Raw genomic sequence first — 19,887 nt, forward strand, 5'->3', positions numbered from 1 at the left:
GTCATTGGCAATTTCATTCTGTTTCAGGGATGCCATTTTAAAAAATCTGTTTTGTTTCTTTGGCAATGTGATTACACAGGAGTAGCTATGTAGTTAAAATCATAAACTATCTTCTTTTGAAAATGTGTTTTCCTACCAAAATTTCTAGGAAAGAATCTAATAATTGAAAAAAAATCATTGTAAGATTTCCTGTTTCGTTTGCCGAAGGATTTTATCCTGCTTTCCTGAATATTTGACAAACCAAAAGCACCCACTATTAGAAACACTGTCCACTGACCCCTCCCGAGTCCCAAAATTGCTGTTCAGGGTGTCCATACTGGCCGCTTCAAAATCCTAGCATCCCAAGAAAAAAATGTATCGTGAGCGCTTCTTTCAAACTATTGCATGTGTCTCCACACTTATTAGTAATTGAAATCGAATTATTTCAACAATGTCGATAGCTTCACGTGCAAACTCTTCGCCTGAGTCTGGCTAAGGAGAAAGTGAAATTCTTGTGGGAGCCCTGAGACTGCGTGTGTCATTGGTGCTTTGAGCTTGGTAACTTCACGTAAATCTCTAAAATCCACACACAAACAAGCTGTGCCAAGGGACATCTGAGTGTGAGACGGTATCCTGTTAGTCATTCGATTTAAGTCACTTGTCTGAAATCACATTCTTCTTCTGCTCTCCTCTGGTCCCTTGGTATCGATCTCATTGACTGAATAGGGCCCTTAAGGAGTCTCAGTGAGACAGCTCTCTCGGTTTCGTTTCTAAGCAATACAACACGCAGCCTTTGGAGGCCACAATGGAAAGGTATGACACAGTTTTAATCCTTCCTCTGTCTTTCCTCCTCACTGTCCACCTGATAATTTGGAGATTCGAGCTATTTTTAGAGCGTTGGTCATGTTTAATGGTAAAAGTTTGAACACTAGCCTTTGTTACGACGGCTCTTGAGTGGTATTCTTTGCTAGTAGGACTTGAACGAAATTTCCGTTGTGTGTTTCTTGGCGATTTCATGGTATAATATTCAGGTATAAAGAGGGTTGTTGTTAAGTTCCTGAATGACTTGATTACTGGTGAACTCCCGGATTAAAATAATAGATCAGCGACATAGGGGTGTTTTTAACATTTTAGAAATCAATAATCAAAGTAGAAAACTCCTAATAATAAAAAAAATTGCAACGATGGACAAACAGCTCAATTCTTCAAATCCACCACAGAGGCTAATAGAATCCTGAATTGTAGAGTATTTCAACATTCATTTGTCGAGTCTGCTACGATTCTTAAAAGGCCAACTTTTCACCACCGAATTTCCACCAATAGAAATCAAGAAAAGGGCGTGGTTATAAATGTTTTGTAGTTGACGATGCGAATTTAAAAAGGGGCCCTGTACCATAGAGTCGGGCAAGGTTTTTGGTTGCAAATATTTGAGGAAAGCATTGGAAAGAAATGCTTTCTTGGTCTCTTTTATAAGTTGCTTATCATTTCTATCGCAAACTGCATTGGCTTGGAGACACTTACTGGAGGCCAAATTGTGTTCAATATGTATCCACTGCTCGAAATGGCGGTTTTGATTTTGATCTCTTTGAGACAAATGTTTGTTCTGGTTAAGAAGAAAAAAATGCTCTTGTGCACTTCATAACTAATGCAATATTTTGCTCGTGATTTTTAATTAAGGCTCTCGACCGTGAAATTCCTTCTGAAAAAGTTGACTTTTGGAAGGATGTATTTGTATGTGCTTTCTCCGATAGCCCAAAGTTACAACAAAGACCACTTCTCATGTTTAACGGAGAAGCCCTCAGAAAGATCAACTGAAGTTTTGTCCGTGAAAGATTGCTTCTTCGATCGAGGGATCGATAACTTTAAGGATACATAGAGAAGGATCGGATATCCTTGACCTCTCTTTCTTTGGTCCTTGGTAGGTAAACATCTACTATTCTGTCCAACAGCCGCAGCTAATATAGTTTCCAGGACCTCGTCGGGAATGCTGGCATTGGCTCGGTGCCTTCGCTCCAACTTAAATAGGCCACTTCAAATCGTCAGATCTTAGAAGCCATATTGTATGAGCATAGCGTTAGGAAAGATCTCCTGCCATCTACCATTACCTTGGCGACAGTTTCATCATCTCAGAGAAGACATTCAACGTTGGCGACAAAGTGAGAGGAGTGATGTGTAGAGGAACAAAAAGTGTAATGGAGCAGCCCTTTGAGGTGGAACGCTTGATTGTCGTTCCTCGAGCATGGAACATAGAGCTCGATCCAGAGAGAATCCTAGAGATCTCCAAGCTATTGGGATTGGTTCCTCTTTCTGGGAATAGCACATTACACCTCAAAAGGGCTTTTACATGTAAAAAGTGGAAGCCTGGAAACAGTTCGCTATGTGTTTGCTCGTAGACCATTTGTAATTTCCAATCCTGATTGGGGCAGTTTATTCAGATATTCTGTCACTTTGCAACTGCGTTCCATTTTTTCTGATCTAAGCCGAGTAGATCTCATGACAATTTTTCGCATGGTAGGGTGGGTCCCAATTCCTTTTAACCTTTTGAGAATTCCATTGAACATACTTAAAAAGTTCCCAAAATAGATTGAACCCTTCCACCTCACATGGTTATTTGAGTGCTCCTAATTTTGACTAGAGTTTGTCACCCTTCTATCAAGTCCCTGTGATCTAGTTAAGACAACCGTGAGCATCAGGGATGCCAAGACCCTTGGTCATTTGGCCTTTTGTCTCCCTTGACGTAGATTTCCAGACCTGGAACATAATCTAGCCTGCCAGAGGATTAAGGTTGCGTCTCGCACACGCACACTCATGTTTCCTTGTGGTTGGTCTGGGTTCCGATGGCAAAGACAGAAGAGGAAAGTGATGTGACTCTGCCACTTGCCAGTACATCTCAACTCTAGACTGGCGAAGGGCTGGTGGGTGCGTGTGTGGTTGGGTGTGTGGGTGCGTGGATCCCTCAAGATGGAACATTTCTGGCCAATCTCGAGAGCTGAGTTCCAACTGCCTACTTTCTCTTGGCCTTCCTCCTTTCATTCATACCCCTCAGTGATACACTTGGAGCTAGGACCATGACCAATAGCTTTAACACTCAACCAAGACATGTAGATATTCATATCCGGCATATCCTCATTGAAATGCACAAGTTCAGCCGTTTGATTTTGGTCCCAAATACCCCCATTATTGAGATTATATACGACCAGAGCAGTTCTCAAGGCTACCAATTGTTCCTTAAACAGAGTTGGCACCCAAGAGGCCCTTCCTTCTTTACTTGCCGGAAAACTGCTCCAACTTTGTGGAGGAAGATCAGGGCCGCCATCAACGGCAATCCAGCTATGTCAACGGTAAATGATATATTAGACCAGGCCTTTTTATGAATCGAGCTCATCAATCGAGGGTGGAATGAAAACAAAACGTAGGAAGATGACAGATTCTTTAAGCATGTATCCCTGCGGATCAATGGCACTCACCAGTTCACCTACATTGACTACGTACACTGGTGACTGGTGCGCTTGCAATCAGAAGTGAAAGCTTCTTGCCGGTCCGAATAGTCCTCTTTCCCCTCTCTTTTCCCTTCGGATCCAGTAAAGCGGTTCATACATGAGAGGAAGGTCTGTCTCCTTTCCCTTTGACGGCTCATCGCAAATAAAAGGGTTTATTTTATTTTGAAAAGGTGATGATGATTAGGCCGAGGAAAAATATTGCAATTTGACGTCGAGAAGAAATGTGAGAGAGCTGAAATTTTGTTCTTCAAAGGGCTCAAACCGCTCAAACGAAGCTTTTAAATTTTGAAATGAAAAACGTCAAGACGCCATCCAAAACCGGTTTTCGTCAATCCTCTTGCTTTTCCTCTCAACGACAAAATGCAATGTTTTTCTTCGCACTGGTGATGATTGATTTTGGATTAATTTCTTTAAAGGTTAGGTGCAACCGAATAACACCGAAGAAATTAAGTTGATGCGCAACAGGGCATGCTGTAGTCTATTGTTATCCTTTAACTGTTTTAACAATGTCACACAAGCGACGGTTTTGAGGCAACAATGAGCTGTACTTGTCACAATTAGTGTTAAAATAAAACAGCACAAAAGAAGAAACAGCGCAACTGAATGAAACTGAATATGCTTTCAGTACTTTGAGGGACTTTCACTGGGTTAGCCACACAAAACTCCTTCCGAACAGCTTTTTAGTCCTGCATTCAATGCATCACAAATAGATCTACATCTTTCGGTATTTTTTATTATTTTCTTTCCTGTCAGGTGACGAAAAAGTTACAGGGCTCCTCAGAGGCCCTTTTGTACTTCATTCCTTCCTCTCTCTCTTTCTCTCTCTACTTCAGGGGATAAAGTTCTTTTCCAAGAGAGAAAGAGAAGAAGTAGTCAGAGGAGTGGAGAGGAACCGTGGTAGTGGCGCTGGGTTGAACCAGTAGCAGTTCAAGGATCCGTTCCAAAAGGCAACTTGGAAGTTCCCTTCAGCTCACTCTGACTAAGTGTCTTGTAGCTGAGTGCTTAAGTGGAGGAATAGTCGAAGTCTAAACTGAAGTTTTTTTGGAAGCTAGTGTCTCATCTTGACTACAATGAAGTAGTGTGAATTTGAATTTCAAAATGATTGGGACGACACAGATCCCATGCCAATTTGGTATTGGTTATGTATGTGCCAAAGCTTGCTGGGCGTGAGTGTTCAGTCATCCGATCTTTGGGATTCATTCAGTGACATTTCGTCGACAAAACTTGTGCCAAAGGTTCGAAGATCTCACTTGTCAACTTGCAAGACACCCTAAACTTGGTCATCGGGCATTCAATCATTGAACTTAAACTTCTTTCCAGAGCCCCACGTGACTCGCGAGGATCCCAGAGTGTCCCTCAACAGTCGTTTTCCATTACAACGTGTTCCCCGCCCCTAGTGACGTATCTGTTTTGAGCGATGCCTTTACTCTCACCTCGCCCCAACCACAAGATGTCTGCCTCCACTCAAAAATCCGCCCACTTTTACACGGTTGAAGTTGGTGACGCCCGGTTTACCATTCTCAAACGTTACCAAAATCTAAAGCCCATTGGATCTGGGGCTCAGGGAATAGTTTGGTAAGCGACGAATGGAAACTGGTTTATTTTTGTTGTGTTAACTCACTCAGTAAGGGTTGCTGTTTGATCTGCCAAAAGGTTCAGATCTTAGGCCAGGTGCTTACGGAACCTTAGTAATGTTAATAACTTGTGCCAATTTTTCATTTGGTTTGATTTAAATTCTAGTGCTGCGTATGACAGCGTGACCCAACAGAATGTTGCCATCAAGAAGCTCAGCCGCCCGTTTCAAAACGTCACGCATGCCAAAAGGGCCTACAGAGAGTTCAAGCTCATGAAACTAGTGAATCACAAGAATGTAAGTTCCAAATCGTCAATCAATAGGAAGCTTATCCTCAAAGGGGTTCTCAATGATCAAAGGGGCTCCATATATAACCAGAATTTGACACGAGCGGAAAGGGATCAGGAGAGAGAGAGAAAGAGAGGGGACATAAAAGATTGGATTTAGACTTGTTTTCCAGTCCATAGAGAAACCTCTCGGATAGTTCATCGAGGTCGTTATACCTATGGAGTCTCCTGATAGCAAGCTGTTTTGTCTCTACGGCCCCAAGGCATTGGATTCAAGACCAATCTCGCCCGAAGCTGATCATATTTACCCTGGGAAAATGACTTTGATTCCATTGGTCGTTAATCGTGTTTTTTTCTCTCGTATGCGTAGATAATCGGCTTACTCAATGCATTCACGCCTCAAAAGACACTGGAAGACTTTCTGGACTTGTACATTGTGATGGAGTTGATGGATGCCAACCTTTGCCAAGTCATAAACATGGACCTCGACCATGAACGCATGTCGTATCTCCTCTACCAGATGCTCTGTGGCATCAAACATCTTCATTTGGCCGGCATCATTCATAGGGTACGTCAGCTCTTTGTTAAGCCACCGAGATTTTTCACCGAAGGGTCGAGATTCACAAAGGCGATATACATTCGACCCTTTGAGCCTCTCTGCAGGGTAGCAATAGAATATCTACCTGAGAGGCCAAAATTACCATTGTCGTGGACTTGAGGGTGACAAGTGTGACGAGTTTCAACAGGGATAATGTACTTTGAAGGATTAGTGCCCAGCTAGCATGTGAATTATGAATGATCGAACTCCAATAATTATGTGTCACTCACGCCGGACTCATTATAGGACCTAAAGCCGAGCAACATTGTGGTCCGCTCGGATTGCACGCTGAAAATTCTGGACTTCGGATTGGCCCGGTCCGCGGGTACCTCATTCATGATGACTCCCTACGTGGTAACGCGTTACTACCGCGCTCCGGAGGTCATCTTGGGGATGGGGTACAAAGAAAATGTCGATATCTGGTCGGTGGGTTGCATCATGGGAGAGATGATTCGTGGAGGGGTCCTCTTTCCTGGCACGGATCACATTGATCAGTGGAACAAAATTATCGGTGAGTGAGTGTTTGCTACCAAAGGGGGTCAGAAGGGATCTCCTCCATGCATATGCATACTGCGTATCTTGCCCATCTGCCCTTTCAAGGTGCCGATGGTCACTCCGCCGAGGTTATGAAGACCAGTATTCTCTTGCATTTAATCTCGTATCAGTCAATCAAGTGGCTCCGCCATGGATCTGACATCGCAATCTAGATAATGATCCCCGCCCCACTCGTCGACTAATTTATGCGCTATGGACAACAGACTTTGGCGTTCAACTCGGAGTTGATCCAATATTCCAGATTTGTTCGTCTTTCAGAGCAACTTGGAACTCCCTCAGTGGAGTTTATGCGCCGTCTCCAGCCTACTGTCAGAAGCTACGTGGAGAATAGGCCACGCTATGCCGGCTACTCTTTCGAAAGGCTCTTCCCCGACGTTCTCTTTCCCGCTGAATCGTCAGATGCCAACAGGCTAAGGGGTAAGTGATGGAAAATGGGTGGCCTTCAATGACTGAAGGACGATGGAACACAAAGCAAGAGGGGAATGGCGCCCAGGCTACTATCTCTTACCAAAAGGAATTTCCTAGGAAACCTTTCTGACCTAGTCCAATTGGAAAGGTTCGTTGGAAGTGCCTGTACTTTGACGTCACCATTACTTATACCCGTGGAACAAATGCAAATGAGGCTCTACTCTCCAAGTATAGAACTCGTGCAGACTGACAGGGCTTAGATTAGAAGGCGGCTCTCCGGTGCCATAATATTGGTGACTTGGAAAAAATCCAGAGAAGCACACGAGAATGGTACTTTTGACTAATCATTTTTGGGGCGCCAGAGATAGCGCGTTCCTGTTGGCCCATTTACCATTTAGATGGTGCATCCAAATGACAACCTTGCATTCATCCATCTGGTACTGGCTTTCTCCGATCTCAATCGTGACCTAATTGGCCTTCTTCTCTCTGTCTTCTTGATCTTTGGCATCATAGCCTCATTTAGAGGTCCAATAGTTTGCATAATTTGGGATCAGTCGGAAAACGAGAGGACCCAATCGCTTGAGATTGGAAATGGCCCCTAGAGAGATTGAGAGTTTTTTTTTCCCACTCGAATGGCAACCCTGCAACAAAGGCTTCATCGCCTTAGCTGAATTAGGGTATATAATGAGGACCACTTCATTTTGGAACCAATTTGACTGCCATGTTCCATTCATGTTCTTGCGCATTCATCAAATATGGGCTTTAAATTGGCCCTTCAGCCATCTCTTGTTCCCAAAGCAATTATCTTGAAAATCCAACGTGTCCTCAGTAATTGGCGTAAAATGGACTCAAATATCGGATTGCCTTGAAAGACCATTGAGACGAAAATATGTTGCTTTAAGCCTTCCCCTTGCCAAAGAGTATGAACAAAGTATTATGGTCAGTAGAAACCTTTTTTCTATACATACTAGAGTACATAGTGACATATGAATGTAGATTAGGGAAAATGAATTCAAAAGGTCATCGGTAGGAAAGAACTGAGACAAAATAATATGCTTTGTCATTAAGTAAATCATGCTTCGAAATTGTAATGATGGATACATTGTCCGAGTTAATTCCAGATCGTGAAACCTTGATGAAAGGGATAAGAAAACGATGGTATTGCAGACACTAAAGCATTTCTTGTGCTATTTAAATGATTTTGAGCAGTACATTTGCTCTTTTAGACTTGCCTGTAGGGTTTTAAAGTGAGGACTCCTTCAGCTATTGTGCTGTAAAGTTGACTGCTGTCTTGTTTTTTATGGGAAAAGAAAAGTTTCATTCTTTGCTCCTTGTCTCTCTTTTTGACCATATCAGTAAAATATCCCTTGTTCACTTTTCCCACGCATGTATTTCGACATCAGAATATTTTTTCCTTCTCATGATTTTGATAAAAATTGAAGTACAAACTGGATTTTATTGCTTGCGACAAACCCAAGCAAAATTTTCTTCATCATTTTTACCGGATATAACTTGATCTTGGTTATTTTAATTATTGTTAATAACAGAAAATCCAAATTGTCTCTTTTCAGCGAGTCAGGCCCGAGATCTCTTGTCTAAAATGCTAGTGATTGACCCTCAACAAAGGATCAATGTCAATGATGCCCTCATGCATCCATATATCAACGTGTGGTTCGACGAGAGTGAAGTCAACGCGGTAAGTGGGTGGCATACTTCCATTTCTTAACACTATCGAAATTGAGTAGAATATTGGCACATTGCATCGAGTTGCTTGCTTTCCTTGTAGTTCGCTCCTGATTTGAAATTCCCATTTTTCTCCTACAAAGGCTTCTATTCATTCCAACAGACATTGTCAAAAGACCAAATATTGGCAAATGAACGTGCCGGTCGAAAAGTCTCCTGTGTCTCGTGAGGAAAGCCTCGTTAATGTCGTCTTTAACACAGCAGTGGTTTGCCAAAAAAGTCATATCGGATTACTAGGTTAACCTTTTATATTTGCGATAAATTCCCGACTCGTTTTCCTCAAAAATACGAGCCGGACATGCAGTTTGTTCTGCATGTCTTTTCAAAATCTCGATGAAAGACCAGAGTTTATAACCAACCTCTTCTATTTTATTCTTATCAACGAATGTTATCAGCCATTAGGATAACATCCAAGCAAACGAATTTGTGCCGTCGGTTTCTCTCTCATGATAAAGCCATGGTTGCGTAGTGCAAAATCTGAAAATTGCCCTACTTTTAACCTCGGTGCAAGTGCTTCAAGCACTTGGTTCTTGCCTTTAACTAAGGGGTCATTTTTTCATTCAATGTACCGAAATCGCCGCAAAATCACCATGCACAATGCCTCAGATGAATATCTTCAAAGGGAAATCACTACCTCATTTTAGCACATCGCTAGCAACCAAGGTTGTGAAGAAGCCCCTCATATGACTTGAAGAGGGTCTTTGAGCCAACTCTGAAAGTCATAAAAATGGTTGCCAGTTCACAAGGTGTTGGTGGTTCTCCACTTGAAAGGGTTCAATTTTGGAGTGAGCCTTGAGCATTCCATTCTAGACATTGGTGATGCTGACTCTGTTTCTGTTCGTTTTACAGCCTCCTCCAGGAGCTTGGGATCAGAGTGTGGATGATCGTGAGCACACTGTGGAGCAATGGAAGGAGCTCATTTACCAAGAGGTGATTGACTATGAGCGCACGCACAATACCCTCGGCCCAGGTGGGCGAGGGGCCGCAGGGGGTGGAGGCGCCAATAGCAGTGGGTCATCAGCTGCAGCGGGTAACGCTTCAGGAGTGGTGGGTGGAAAAGAGGGTTCAACGGGTGGCAGTTCTACCACTGGCAGTGCTCAAGATGATGATTCAATGCAATATTCAAGTAATTCCGCCAGCTCAGCTACAGCCTCTGCTGCTGCATCAGGAGCCTCCCGCAGATGATGAGACAACTTAGGCCGACCTCTCTCAGTAACAGAGGAACATCCAACATACCTATATAAGCAAACTGCTAACACATCCTAAGTTAACCCAAACCTCCGACTCTTGCTACTACTACTACTACACTACTATTACTACAACTACTACTACTACCATTACAACTATGATTGATATTGCTCTCATCATTATCATTATGACAGCAATGATTATTATTATCATTATTATTATTATCATCATCATAATTATTACTACTTTTATTGCTATTGCTATTAACAATACTTCAAGTACCATGATAATGATGATTATTGTCACACCTTACAAGTACCAGTTATGAAAGAGTGCAACAACCCTCCAAATGAGAAAGCTGAACACTGAAGGAGATTCCTTGGTGTTACCCTTGACCTTTGACCCCTGACCCCCAAGAAGTTAGACATTCATGCATTTTACCTATCATTTCAACACTGTTTGCCACTTAGGCCGCCATCACATGGTATGAAGTAAAAAGATGAAAAGCAAATAAAAAGCTAACGAATGCTTCACAAATTGTTGAAAATGTCCTTTATTTTCATAATAATCATTTTACCTTTTTGTGAAAACCTGCACTGAGTAATGGTTTACAATTGTCATGTGCCTACTCTTACGTTGTTATGGTTGTATTCAAGTTAGCCTCAAGAACTCAAGAACTTCACAATTCATTGCCTTCTACCGTACAAAGGGCTTAAATTTCTAAAGAAGTGACTCCATTGAAGTGCCGAATTAGGGCAATTGCAAATACCATCATTGACTTTATTTTACATCTAATGAAGTCTCAAGATAATTTACCTAATCTACTTGTCGTTATAAGGGTACAATATTTGATTTCTCTATATTCGCCAGTAACTGGAAAGTTACTTTCAAGTGAAGTTCATTTCGTAAAGATCATTTATTCATCATAAACTATCATTTAAATTCGTATTTCATATGGTGTGAATGAACGTTCACGTGTAATTCGAACTTTTGGAATTGTCTTGAAATCTTGTGATCATGGCGAAAGGGAAAAAAATGATTGCTTGATTGGCTCAGTACTGTCATGTTCGATTATGTCTGAACGTTAGAGTAAAAACTCAGCTCTGAGCCAAATAAATGTCAGTGCAAATAGAGGCTTTCATATACACACAAAATTTCTCGTTTATTTTAGTCCGGCTGAGATATGCCAAAATTTGGAAGACATATTTGGTCGAGTAACATTTGTCTGTCAGAATAAAAAGTAAATAATTAACCTCGCAAAATTGGTTGATTCCACATATTTTGAAAAAAAGTTGAAACATGACGCAAGGATATCTTATTTTGTTTTAGGGGCTTGATTCAAATCGAGGAGAGTTGAACAAAATGGGAAAAGTGGACAATGAGCACTTTTTATGAAGATTTTGGCACTTTTAAGGATACTCTTAACATTATTCATGTAATTTATACTATGTGTATTTGATACATTTTTAAAGCAGCCACAAGTTGGATATGTTATTACCAGGGCTCGGGGGAAAAAAAGTTTTTTTGGGCCAAATGATTATTCAAAATTTTTTTTCAAAGCACCATGTAATTTATCTTCACAAGAAAAAACTTTTCTTAAATGCAAAGATATAAGCCTGTTCAAAAGCGAAAAAAAAACATAAAATCCAAAATGAAACTAATTTTGCAAAAGTTTGAAGCAATTAGTTTATAAATTAGGTTTCAATATATTTCCTTGATTCAGAATCTTTGAAATTAAAAGGCCTTGAAGTTGTCTCTTAACTTGGACCCCAAATTAATACTCTATTGTAAACCATGCTGGTTTCTAGATCAAATTTGGATCTTCTGGGTGCTTTATTTCAGATGTCTCTCTGGGTGAAGTGACCTGGGCCAAAATGTCAATATTTTTGCATTTGCTCTTTTGTGTGGAAAGTATTGAGGTTCTTTTCACGTTTTTAGGAAAGCTTGAGCAAATCAAAAAGGTTCTCCTATAGGGCTTGTCAAGTGAAAGGGTTCATGAACAACTGACGTTATTCCATGGAGTAAAATCGAAGACAACATGCCCCGCCAAACCGCACTGTGCATGCATTTGATTTTGACATTTATTCCATTTTACATGCTTGTCTAGGCAATTAGCATTGTGGTATTGAGCCAATTTGATTGTGCGTTAGCTGATTAACACCAAACATGCTCATTTAGTAGGGTTTTGTACCACAACTTGCTAAAAATAACTCGATTATTGAAAATTCAATAGGCGAATGGTTCGAGTTGACTGTGATGTTTGTCTTAGTTCTCCCTCCCCAAAATGCCCAAAAACAGGGTGCCGGACCACATTTTTCCTTGAATTTTCTTCACTTGACATCCCCTATTACCGATAAATACCCCTTAAAATGTTCGCTCTAAGAGGATCTTTTGAGGAAGAAACGGATTGGACCACGGAGGCAGATAGAAAGTAAAAACTTGAACTGTATTCATAACCTATTGTATATGCACCGTTAATCAATGCATTGAAAAGTCGGTTTTAGGAGTTGGAGCTGTAGTATTTCTGCCGTATTTTGTGCAAAAGGGCAGGTTGTTGGAGAACTTGATAATCGTGGCCTACTTTGGCTTCCAAGACATTAACAATTTGTTTTTATATAAAAGCAAGCAAAACCGTATTCTTTATCACTCAGAAACGCCATGTCTACCATAGATTATATGCTTTATTCGCTAGTAACATCCTTAGTCAACATTAGAATTAGCCACATGACTTGTTCATGATGAACACTGGATCTTTTGAGTACACTAAATTTGTTTATACTTCCACTATGTCTGCAGTTTCGATTCCGGCTTGGAAAACTTGAGTATACTGAAGCATAGGTATGTACTGAGACTATGCTTTCAACGTTTTCACTCTTATTGCGCGAAACATCTCAGCTAATGTCACAAAGAAAGCATGAAATTGGTGTTTTCAATCCTATTAATTAATGTTCTATACTGAGGTACCGAAGTGGTATGGTTGGGTTCGTAATTCTTTTCTCTATTTCTTCCCACCCAGAGCTAAATAGGTAGTTGCAAGATGTCCAGATTGTTTGATTTTTGATTGTCTCAAAAAATGAATTGGCTCAGCACTGTCATGTTCTATTATGCCTAAACATTAGAGTAAAAACGCAGGTCTAAGCAAATAGAGGCTTCACTTACGGCATTTTCGAAGAATATTTGGCGAAACACTTTATCGATTTGTTTCTTTTAAAAGTGTTTTTGAAAGTGTAAGTTGATTGACTCAGACATGTGATCAAAGTGAAACTAAGAATGACGTAGTTGCACTCAATAATCAAACAAACGAGGCTCAGAACCTATGATAATGAATGTACCTACATTTCTAGGCCTCCTCTGCCTCTTTGAGAGTTTTTGTGTAGTAAGCTTTTCTTTCCATCAAAGCGTTTGTGATAGGCTTGAGCCACAAAATGTTTGCCGTCCATTGTCACATTTAAAGATTTATATATTTACATCAAGTTGATTGTGAGAAGGAGAGGGATCCATTCATACGTATAGAGGTAATGCTTATGAATGAGACTAATGTCGTGTATAGCCTAAAACACCCAGATCTTACAAATGAGCTGAGTTTCCAACTGTTACAGCATGATCTCCCTTCCTTGAACAAGGGAATAATGACAGGTTTCCGTCGACCACTTGGAATCGAATGGTTGTCCTGGGCCGGTTGAAAGTCACGCCATACCATCGCGTTACGTAACTCGCTCTTTGGGTTGCATTGATTACTTATTTTTAAGTTGTTGTTTTTTAGCTTCCCCTAGTTTCTTTGATCGAGAGTATTTTACTGGAATATCTGATATCTTATGATTTGGGATTGTCACTTACTTATGACCGCTCAGGTCTTGTGTGTTATGGTTAGAATACTTGATTGTTGCAAAACAAAGATTCCATCAACCATCCATCCAGTTTAAAAAGGCGAGCGCTCGAACTTCTGAGTCAGTCACATTTTGAGTCCAGTCGTGAAACCATGAAGTCCATCTCGGTAAGTAGAGCACATGTTGTCTTCAGCTTTTTGACACCTCCCCCTGCATCTACAACCACTTTCAGCTCGTTCTTTTGTCCATTGGTCTGGTTTGCGGCCATCCCCAAGGAGGATTCCTACCCGATAACGCCATTCGCAGTCCAGTGGGACTTGACTTCCAATACCGATATCAACCTCAGGTAGGCCTTCAAAATATACCACAGTGAATGAGAATGCTTCTATAAGTTGCTTTTTTAAATTGGTGTATAGCCTGGAGAATTTGGATTCCCTTCTCAAGAGGGACCTTTGCCTGGGAATGACGTGATCCTGGCCAAGAATCAAGAGTCGGCCGAAGGAACCCGTGCCTTGGCAGAGCTGTTAAGAGGGGTCAATGCTGGAGATTTCAAGGCTCTCATCGGAACAGACGTGGCCGGATTTGGACAAGAAGGAGCTGAAGCCACAGCCAGTGAGTTTGAATATTTATTTTCGAATAAAGTAGGGTTTTATGGAAGATACATCATGATGAAATGGCACGGTTGGCTGAAGTGGCAATTCCACAAGACAACATATTTATCACTTTTATCATACATTTCCAGTTTGACCTCTTAAAATAGCATCTGGTGTATAAAATTTAATGCGAAATGTTGAATTTACAAATTTGTATTGACTCTCACAAGAACAAGTCTCCCAAATCCAACAGATTTAGCTCGATTCTCTCGTTTAAAAAGTGAAGAACATATAGTTGTAATTTGTTTTGGCAGTTCCTAACTTACTTCTCTTTTTGGGGAATGAAAAACTAAACTAGAAGGACTAAACATATTTAAAGAGGTTATGAGACTCATAACCCTCAAACTGAGGGAGGTTCCTTTTCAGAAGATAGTGAAACCCGTATGTCACCCTCAATGCATTCTTGACAATAGCTATTTCTTCAATGTCCCTTGCTTTCCTTGGATCAAATTTTTGAAAATGAGACTTGAAAAAAGACACTTTTGCTTAGTTGGCCTGTTCATGCCATCGAGTATAAAGAGATGAGCATGGCCATGCCTAAAGTTCTGTTCATTCCAAAGGGCATCAATCAGCAAGTGAATTTCATATGTTGACTAAGTAATCTTTTTTTTTCAATCCAAACTTAACTAAAGTTCATGGAAAGAGAGTATTTGCCACTCAAATTGCAATTTTCCTATTTGCTTGTTCACCCCGACGAATGAACCAATAGCCATTAAATGAAATTTTCAAGAGCATCATTTGGTTGCCTTTGAGTTTTTGAGAATCAAAATTACAGACGTGAACACCAGGTGTTCTAAAAGAAGTGACAAATTAGATCCTGATCCTGATCCCGGGATATCTGCTTTCTGTTTATTAGTGAGTAAATAACATTGAATGCCTATGCTAATCGATTCTAGACTTCTCCAATTCAAGCTCACGGTTTAAAATTTGTTACTCATGTTTGGAGGATTATAATGTTGTTACATTTGTTGCCTCAAACATGTAAAAGTTTCTAAAGCACTTCTTTCCTTTGAACTCGAGGAGAAGCAAATGTTCAGATTAAATTACTTAATCAAATTAATTTTTGTGCATCTCGTATTTAAATTAAAATTTATATTAACCGCCATTAAAACTCCACTACGCGATATGTCTGACCTGCCTACCCTTGTTGCCATTTCAATTTTCAAGCAGCCTTTTAACAGACTTATTTGACTACAATTTGTTCGTCATGTCTAGACGAGACAGTATGCTCATTTATTTGTTCAATTTTGACCATCCATTATTGCCGTCTCAGGCAAGATAAGCTTATAAAGCAATACTAATTGGCCTCAGGGGAAAATGAAATTCAAAGCATATCTTTTTCTTGATCTGTTGTACAAGTTGTATTTTAATGAACAAACGTTTCACGGAAGATTAACACTCAACGGATTGCACCTTATGTGCGTTCTTGCCCTTGATAACTCTTTCAATATCAAAGAATGCTTTAAGTAAGTATTTGATTTGCTAAGATATATAATTGTCCTTTTGTTCCACACTTCATCTAGTCTAAGTGAAAAATCAAAGTAATTGATAGCTGAAAAATATGGTGGTTGATGTCAATCATGGTTATTTTACGGAATTTTATAGCGATGATCTGATCCATTGTTCTGCACTTGCTTTAATTCTTAACACTCCTTAAAATGAATCGTTTAAACTAGAATCTGATCACTACCAGGTCAGTCTGATTACTCCTGATATCGTTGAAATTTGGTTTTTACTTATTGCTCTGATCTTTTGGTTGCATTCTGAAGTGCAATTTCGAGCATAAATATTTCAGGTAAAGATAAAATGGTCCTTCATTTCCGTGTCAACTAAAATGGGCCAAAAGGTGCCAATATGCTTCGTCACGAGCTAAAATCAATGTTTGGTTGTCGAGGAGACTCGCACACATCATTTATTAAGTTTTCTATGCGGGCTTCATCTTAGGTGCTATGACCTCACAGTCACAATTTACGAGGAGAATGTAAACAAGAGTTGACTTTGACCTTTCACTTAACAAAGCTCATAAATGTGTTCTCTTCTTTTTCAGAGCTGCCTGACTTCCTTTCTGGGTTAGCCACTTATTTGGATGCACACAGTGCAAGTATTATCAATGTGGCCAATGCCGCTCAAAAAGCTAATTTACCAATTAACACCATTGGTGGTTCATACATTGGATTGAATTAAACGTGTTCCCCATGTTCGATCAAGCTTGTTTCATTCTTTAAAGTACCAAGCAACCTATTGTTCTCAATATATTACCCTTAAGAAGTGAAAGAAAAACTAGCAGCTGCCGTCGCTCTTTAGGAGCAATAGATATTTATTCAATAGCGAGGACTTTCTTTGAGTGTTGTTTAACAGAGAGAGATTTGAAGGAAGTCCATAAGGTCAAGCCTTCAATGTGTTTACCATTTCATGCCGTCGAGTTTGAAGAGAAGAATGAGTGAGGGCTTGCCCGAGCTTCTCTGTACACGAGAAGGGATGAAATGGCGAATGTGTGTACTAGGTGTTGATTGTATTGACTTTTTGTAATCAGAACTTGTATAAACTACATGTAAAGAGAGACTCCGCTATAGATTACGCAGTTTTCCTCTTTTGAACTAGTTTTTAAGGTACTATTTTTATTCGAAATCACTTGAAGCCAAATCTGATGAGTGGAAATGTTCATCGTCTTCACAAGAGGCCAGAAACTTGCTTTCCAGCCCCTCGTGAACACAGAGCCATGAAATGAAGTTTCTATCTGTGGTATTTGGTTTCCTTTGCGTGCAGGAAAGTGAATGTTATACCCCTGAAAACCGATCCTCATCAACTATGGACAACATGCCCAGCCAATCTGCACTGTGCATATCTTTAATTTGTCATCTATTTCAATTTACCGGCTTGCTGAAACGAACAGCATTCTGTTATTGAGTTAAGATGTTAAGGCGGTGACATAAGTGCACCAAAAACTGTCGTTTTTTTTAGATATGTAACGCAACTTCACTTGATTATTGATCATTCAATTGGATCACGGGGCAGGTAGGCTGTGATGTTTGTTTAAATTCTCCCTCCACAAAATGCCCAAAATCAGGGTGACTACTTGATTTGTATTATTCACACCATTTTGAATTTTGCGTTGTTTAAAGTGCTTCATATAAATCCTTGCGTCTCAGAGACACTTTTGTTGGGTAGCCGAAAAGCCAAAAATGGAATAAACAAATATTATATATTTACAGTCTGCTATCTTCAAAATGCTAATCAATCACTCAGTCAAAGGTCAAAGACGATTGTTCAAATAGAATCAAACAACAGTCGCTCTAAATTAGCCCTTGATCTTTGCCAATGAAACTGAGAAATATTTGCGTTGGTCAAACGTCCCTATGTTCTTTTTTGCTGTCATGCATTTGAGTCATTGTTATTGTTTTATCATTTTGATATTTGCTTTCTAGATGCAGTTAGAAATAGAGATACTCTTAGTAGTAAATGAAATCATACTCTTTTAATGAGCAGTGTGTGTTTATGAAAGCAATAGCATAACGCGAAAGTAGTAAGTATTTCGTAATCAAAATGGGTTGTTCAACTATAAAAATAGGGGATCCCACCTCTTAAGGTAATCGACAACGCAAAAATACATTTGTTACCTGGCATACTTACTCCTTCCATTCAAAATGGCCGAAACAAAATAACTGTTCATGGTCCAAAGTTTGAAACACGAGATTTAAAATGAAGTTTATGATCCCGTCAAAACTGGAAGACAATGAAAGTAGTGTCCGTACTATTTTTGCACTTAAAACCTTAAATTACCTAATAATTGTTTGATTAAAATAATCTGCATAGCGCTAATTTTCGTTTACGGTTCTCAACGAGGTTTCTATAGAAGTATTGGCACATACTATAAGTTAGGTTAAGACAATGCAGTGAGAGTAAGACAGACAGACCCGTGTATAGAGCGGATAGGTTCAAAGCTGAAAGGTTCTGGCTGTAAAGGCGCTGTGTTCAATTGGTTAGAATAGTTCTCTTTAATGGTTGCCGATTTAGCTGCAGTAGAAGCACCAACAACAGTTGTTTTACCTTTCTTTTCTCACTCCGATGATTAAACCACCAAAAACGTGAATTAATCATCCTCTTTTGGGGATTTTTTTCCATATCAGACTTAGAATATAAAATGAGTATTTAATATTTTTCATAACCTTAACGCCAGATTTCTCGCAAAATAATAAAGGTTGAAGTAATAAAGTCCTGAGACGGGATTTTAGGCGCCTTACTTCCGGGTCAGGCGTTTCAGTATGAAAATGGACTCAGCAAAGTGATGAGTGGATGCTCATTCTGGTTAACCTCCATGCCTTGAACTGAGCTCTTCAGGGTGGTTGTTTGTCTGTACTTAGACGAGGGAAAGGACATAGTTCAATACAATGAAAAGCTCTACGCAAAGATAAATGGATGAACATGTAGATAAATGAAGGAATAAAGCTAAATTTGATTTGTTGCTTTCCTTGCGTAAAGTTTGAAGTAACAAGGTTTGAAAAAGGTTGGTTTTGACAAATACAAGTCATCAGATTAGACCAAAAAAAAAAGTTTTTTTTAAGCTTGAAAGTATGTTCTGTGCATGTTAGCGAGTAAATATTTGGCATTTGGTAAAATGCGCTCTTAGTTGAACAATAACTTGCAATAATAAATGACCTAGAACTGTAATTCAATCCCTTAACAAAGAGCCATTAAGCGCAAGGTAAATAGATAAACATAGGTGGGACGTTAATTAGTAACAACATGGCTGCCCACCACTTCCAGCTGTGACGTCACTCCACGGATCAAGAAGGAGGAGAAGTACATGACAACTAGGCCTATGACTCTTGAATGAGTCACTTTTTAGAAACCTTTATCAAACTTGTGCTGTTTGATACTGTTAGGGGGCCAGCCCTAACAAACCAAAGGTATGTTTAAAAGCAAAGCTTCACGTCTGGAAAGAGCGATAGACACATTCAATATCTTCCATTAAATCAACCTTAATATTGACTTATTTTGGCAGTGAATGCTCAAAACTCTGATATCAATGGTCATGACAAATGAAAAAGCATCAAAATTAATCTATAATAACAAAACAACAAATGTTTCTACTTTGTTAGGCAAATCCTTGTCATTTATCCAAATCTAAGAGAGAGAGTGCCAATATCTACAAAGTGCCAATATCTACAAAGTGCCATAGCAATATAGTTCATCATGAAGTCATAATGTACAGCTCTTTCTATTTAGTCAGGTTCTACACATCATATTCTTGGGTTTATAAGTTGAAAAATTGTAGAATCATAGTACTAGACCATGACTTGCCAAAATCATCAATGCACAAGTTTTTTACCTTATAATAATAGCAATTTATTTGCTGTACACAGACAGATGTCTTGAATGGATTCAAGGCACAAAAACGTGATTACACATTAACCCGGGAGGTCCTAGGTCGACATTTTTGTCACTATGCTTCTCATGCGAATCAGCTATTTAGCTTGAAGGACCTCAGTTAGGGTTCTCAACTCGAGCAAGAAAAGTTACTGCCGAGCAATCAAAGATCAAGAACATGTCATGAAGCAACCCTTTGTTCAAGTCCT

At 39.7% G+C, this 19,887-nt stretch overlaps 3 protein-coding genes across 8 annotated transcripts in view; all 3 read left to right on the forward strand.

Moving 5' to 3' along the window:
* The window catches only part of LOC131892131 (uncharacterized), a 58,626-nt gene that overhangs the window by 12,165 nt on the left and 26,574 nt on the right, over positions 1-19,887 (forward strand). The gene's annotated exons all lie outside the window — the stretch shown is intronic.
* LOC131892130 (stress-activated protein kinase JNK-like) lies at positions 494-10,368 on the forward strand. Of its 6 annotated transcripts, XM_059241896.1 has the most exons (9): positions 560-599; positions 706-792; positions 4,800-5,054; positions 5,220-5,349; positions 5,710-5,907; positions 6,184-6,448; positions 6,751-6,909; positions 8,472-8,596; positions 9,493-10,368. In XM_059241896.1, exons 3-9 carry the CDS (start codon positions 4,897-4,899, stop codon positions 9,826-9,828), a joined length of 1,371 nt encoding a protein of 456 aa, XP_059097879.1. In that variant the 5' UTR covers positions 560-599; positions 706-792; positions 4,800-4,896; the 3' UTR covers positions 9,829-10,368. The 6 variants fall into 6 exon arrangements, with proteins under 6 accessions (XP_059097882.1, XP_059097881.1, XP_059097879.1 ...); XM_059241899.1 differs by lacking the exon at positions 706-792 and having other exon boundaries at positions 494-599; XM_059241898.1 differs by lacking the exon at positions 706-792 and having other exon boundaries at positions 548-607.
* Positions 13,667-16,514, forward strand: LOC131892138 (uncharacterized). Its single transcript, XM_059241909.1, has 4 exons — positions 13,667-13,825; positions 13,891-14,004; positions 14,075-14,270; positions 16,359-16,514. Exons 1-4 carry the CDS (start codon positions 13,811-13,813, stop codon positions 16,493-16,495), a joined length of 462 nt encoding a protein of 153 aa, XP_059097892.1. The 5' UTR covers positions 13,667-13,810; the 3' UTR covers positions 16,496-16,514.

This window comes from Tigriopus californicus, chromosome 12 (genome assembly GCF_007210705.1).
Source record: "Tigriopus californicus strain San Diego chromosome 12, Tcal_SD_v2.1, whole genome shotgun sequence".
Taxonomy (NCBI): Eukaryota; Metazoa; Arthropoda; class Copepoda; order Harpacticoida; family Harpacticidae; genus Tigriopus; species Tigriopus californicus.

Coding starts and splice junctions, on each gene's coding strand:
- LOC131892130 (XM_059241899.1), top strand. CDS start 4,897: ATGCCTTTACTCTCACCTCGCCCCAACCACAAGATGTCTGCCTCCACT. Junction 5,055..5,219: donor GGGGCTCAGGGAATAGTTTG/GTAAGCGACGAA, acceptor TTTAAATTCTAG/TGCTGCGTATGACAGCGTGA. Junction 6,910..8,471: donor AGATGCCAACAGGCTAAGGG/GTAAGTGATGGA, acceptor GTCTCTTTTCAG/CGAGTCAGGCCCGAGATCTC.
- LOC131892138 (XM_059241909.1), top strand. Junction 14,005..14,074: donor AATACCGATATCAACCTCAG/GTAGGCCTTCAA, acceptor ATTGGTGTATAG/CCTGGAGAATTTGGATTCCC. Junction 14,271..16,358: donor AGGAGCTGAAGCCACAGCCA/GTGAGTTTGAAT, acceptor CTTCTTTTTCAG/AGCTGCCTGACTTCCTTTCT.